This window comes from Schistosoma mansoni, chromosome 3 (genome assembly GCF_000237925.1).
Source record: "Schistosoma mansoni strain Puerto Rico chromosome 3, complete genome".
Classification (NCBI taxonomy): domain Eukaryota; kingdom Metazoa; phylum Platyhelminthes; class Trematoda; order Strigeidida; family Schistosomatidae; genus Schistosoma; species Schistosoma mansoni.
In genome coordinates, this window is record NC_031497.1 from 18,951,098 (window position 1) to 18,954,320 (window position 3,223).

General features: G+C 32.0%; 1 protein-coding gene across 1 annotated transcript in view; it reads left to right on the forward strand.

Annotated features, from left to right (window-relative positions):
• Nucleotides 1–2,727, forward strand: part of Smp_138310 (putative slingshot dual specificity phosphatase) — a gene marked incomplete at its 3' end in the record, with an annotated part of 37,375 nt that extends 34,648 nt beyond the window's left edge. Inside the window, exons 10-11 of the mRNA XM_018799522.1 lie at nt 1,680–2,383; nt 2,698–2,727. Of these exons, the coding sequence (XP_018651302.1) occupies nt 1,680–2,383; nt 2,698–2,727 (734 nt within the window). The remainder of the gene's footprint in view (nt 1–1,679; nt 2,384–2,697) is intronic.
• Nucleotides 2,728–3,223: the final 496 nt, after the last annotated feature.

Genomic DNA, 3,223 nt, shown 5'->3' on the forward strand with positions numbered 1-3,223 from the left:
CATAATAGGACGAAACGGTCGTCCAGTGCTTCCAGGTTTTCGATGGTGGTCTAGCTTCAACTGACTCATGATCTTAACTATATAAAAATTTTCTTAGTAGTTTGTTACGATAACGAGTCTATACTGAGTTATGTACAAAATTACTTAAATGTGGTCCAGTAAAGATATGTATAGTTTACTTATTTCTATCATTCATCTATAAACTTCGTTGTCCAATCGCCTTCAGCCCAGTCACTCATACAAAGCAACGTAGAACTCACCGTATATGTTCGTCGGTTCAAGTTGCTACACTTTATTAGGACAGAAAAATCCAAGAGTAGTAGTAATAATAACCCTTACCTATTCATCGAAGAATAGAATGTACCACCTAATGAAGTCCCCTAGTTTAATCCGCCTATGGTAAATCCCAGTAAAAGAGCTTAGTAAAAATGTAACTTTAGTCACAGTTAATTATGTAATACCAAAAAAATATGAACACTACAAGCCAAAGTGTCTGTTTCTGAGTAAAACAAAACGGTTACAAGTAGCACTCACAACAAAATGGTATATTAAATAACAAAGTGATAACAGTTGTTATGAAATAAATGTTACTTGTAATCTTCTAAGTAACAACCACATATGAGTTCACTTGATTAACGAAGGTTCTTCTGCACGTGGTGGCTCCAACGACGTGATGAGAAAGATTAAATCCAACAGTATTATTCAATAATAATCCGGGTCAAAACTCCGGCGCAATGTAGAACGGTCTAAAAGGATATTATAACACGACTACAGCCTCCATTCACATGCCGTGGCCAATAAAATAAAAGAACAGACGATAGAGATAGCGTTTATTTTAATAACAGAGGTAGTGTGTATTAGTATTAGTACAATCATATCCGATTTTTACCATTGATACAGCAAAACAAAAGATATTGAATATAAATGTGATTACATATACGGTGTCACGAATAAGGAAAAAGTGTAGTCTTTATTTTGAAATTACAAAAATCATTGAATATACATATCACTATAGGCCTCATTGCTAATTTTATCCATAAACCAAATGATATTGAATACTATGCTCAGTACAAATAAACCTCAATGTTTAATTTTAAGAAGGATAATCAATTTTTATGTTGACATCCGCCTCCGCCACCCTCACATCTTCCAAAAAAATCTGCTCAATCGGACCCAAATCAAAAGTGGGAAATTTGTATAGGAATGAGGAAAATACGTAGATACATCTTCATCAATAGCCTTGCTTTATTCATTTCATCGAGCCATTTCAGTCTTGTTCAGTTGAACAATTAGCAGGAAGCAATTATTTCACAGACATAATCAAAAACCATATCAGTAGTAACATATAAATATGTTGTGCAAGACATAACAAATCTCAATTAAAATAATTTAGATGCATTTTCTGCAACGATGATAGCCTATTGGTTAAAGCTGCCGGCTCCAATCCACCAAATCATAAGCTAGAACCCTCCGTCTTTTTGTCCACTTCATTCCAGCTAAATAAATAGAGTACAATTAGGCGGGCGAACAAAAAGTAGTCGAATATATAACACCTGTAATTGATGTTAATCAGTTACATGGTATTTATACAAACACAATGTTATATTTTCATTAATAGTGAAAAGACTTATCGTTTCCCTGTCTCTCCCATGCTTGTTATTTCTGTTGAATTTTTTTAGAATCCAATTTATTGATGACTTCAGTGAGTCAAGGTAAAAAGGAAAAAATACTAACATCATACGAATCCGCATTTACTCCTACATTGAAATGGAGAAAGAATCAATTTATATGTAACAATTCTAACACTACGACCACTACTACTAACATATTGACCACTGGAAATGATGTATCAAATGCTACATTTTTATCTTATCCTCATCAATGTGATTTAATGACACAGTCAACCACTAAACATCAATATATGTCACCAAATGATTGTATTAATAAATCCATAAATGATAATAGTAATGATTTAAAGGAAATTAGTTTTATTCCTTTGTCAAATATAAAAATGGCATTGACTGAACGAAGGAAATCATCTTATCCCGATTTATTCATGCTAAACACTAATCAAAATGTTACAACAAATCATGCTATTGTCGTATTACCAGAACGTTCACATTCTACTCGATCATCTCGTACATCAGCGCGTCTTCGACCTGATAATAGTTGGATTATGAATTATGATTCTTGTATAGATAATACTGTTACTTCCAATTCATCGAATTCTATTAGTACTACTAGCAATACTACTACTACAACTAATCATTACACTATAACGAATTCATGTTCACTCTTCACTAGTTCCTCACATTTATCTTCTAAAGCAAATCGTACTCATGATTCACCATCAGTCGTCGTTCCTCAAATTTCTGATCAATCTGTAATTTCATCAAAGTCTGTTCATAGTTCATTATCGTCGAATAACAATGAAAATATGAAAAGTGAGTGGAATCATTTACAAATAAAATGCTCAAAATCCCATAATCGGATGTTTAGTAAGTGTCCTCGAACAGTTAGAATCGAATTATCCCATGAAATTTTCTTCATCCTCATCATTATCTTTAACTGTCAACAAATTAACAACGAAAACAACACCTATTTATGTTACTACTACTGATAGTTGTAGTCATGTTTACAGTATTAGTGGTAAATTCTCAAATTCATCGAATCCCATGTTAACTAAGTTAAATTCAGGATAATAATTTCATAAATAACGAAAAATAATTTTCTAGTAATAATAGTAACAACAATAATACTATTTTTTAACAGTAGTAATATCGTGGTGTATGTTATTTGTTTTGACAGATATAAGTAGTACCTGGCACCAATCAGAAGTGGAATGTCTGCTAGCAGAAGGTTAAGAAGATTGAAATGGAGAGAAGAGAGAAGTAAACTGAAAGCTATCAAGATAACAGTAGGAATGAAGGGACAATGGAGCTTGTAAGAGACGATTAAATGAAGATATGCAGATGATGTGTGATTTTCACATTTAAATAACTCACTGTGTAATTTTACAATAAACAATAAATTCAAAAATGAACAATATTTGAGCGAACAATTGTTTTCAATAACTTCATCATCAGGCTCTACAGTTATAAGTCCATAATTATAATATTTTACAAAGTCCAAAATGAGGCATGTATTAATGAATTTGACAATGTTATATGTTAAAAATGGTAAACGTTTGCATCTGTTACGACATATATATACTTTAAAATTG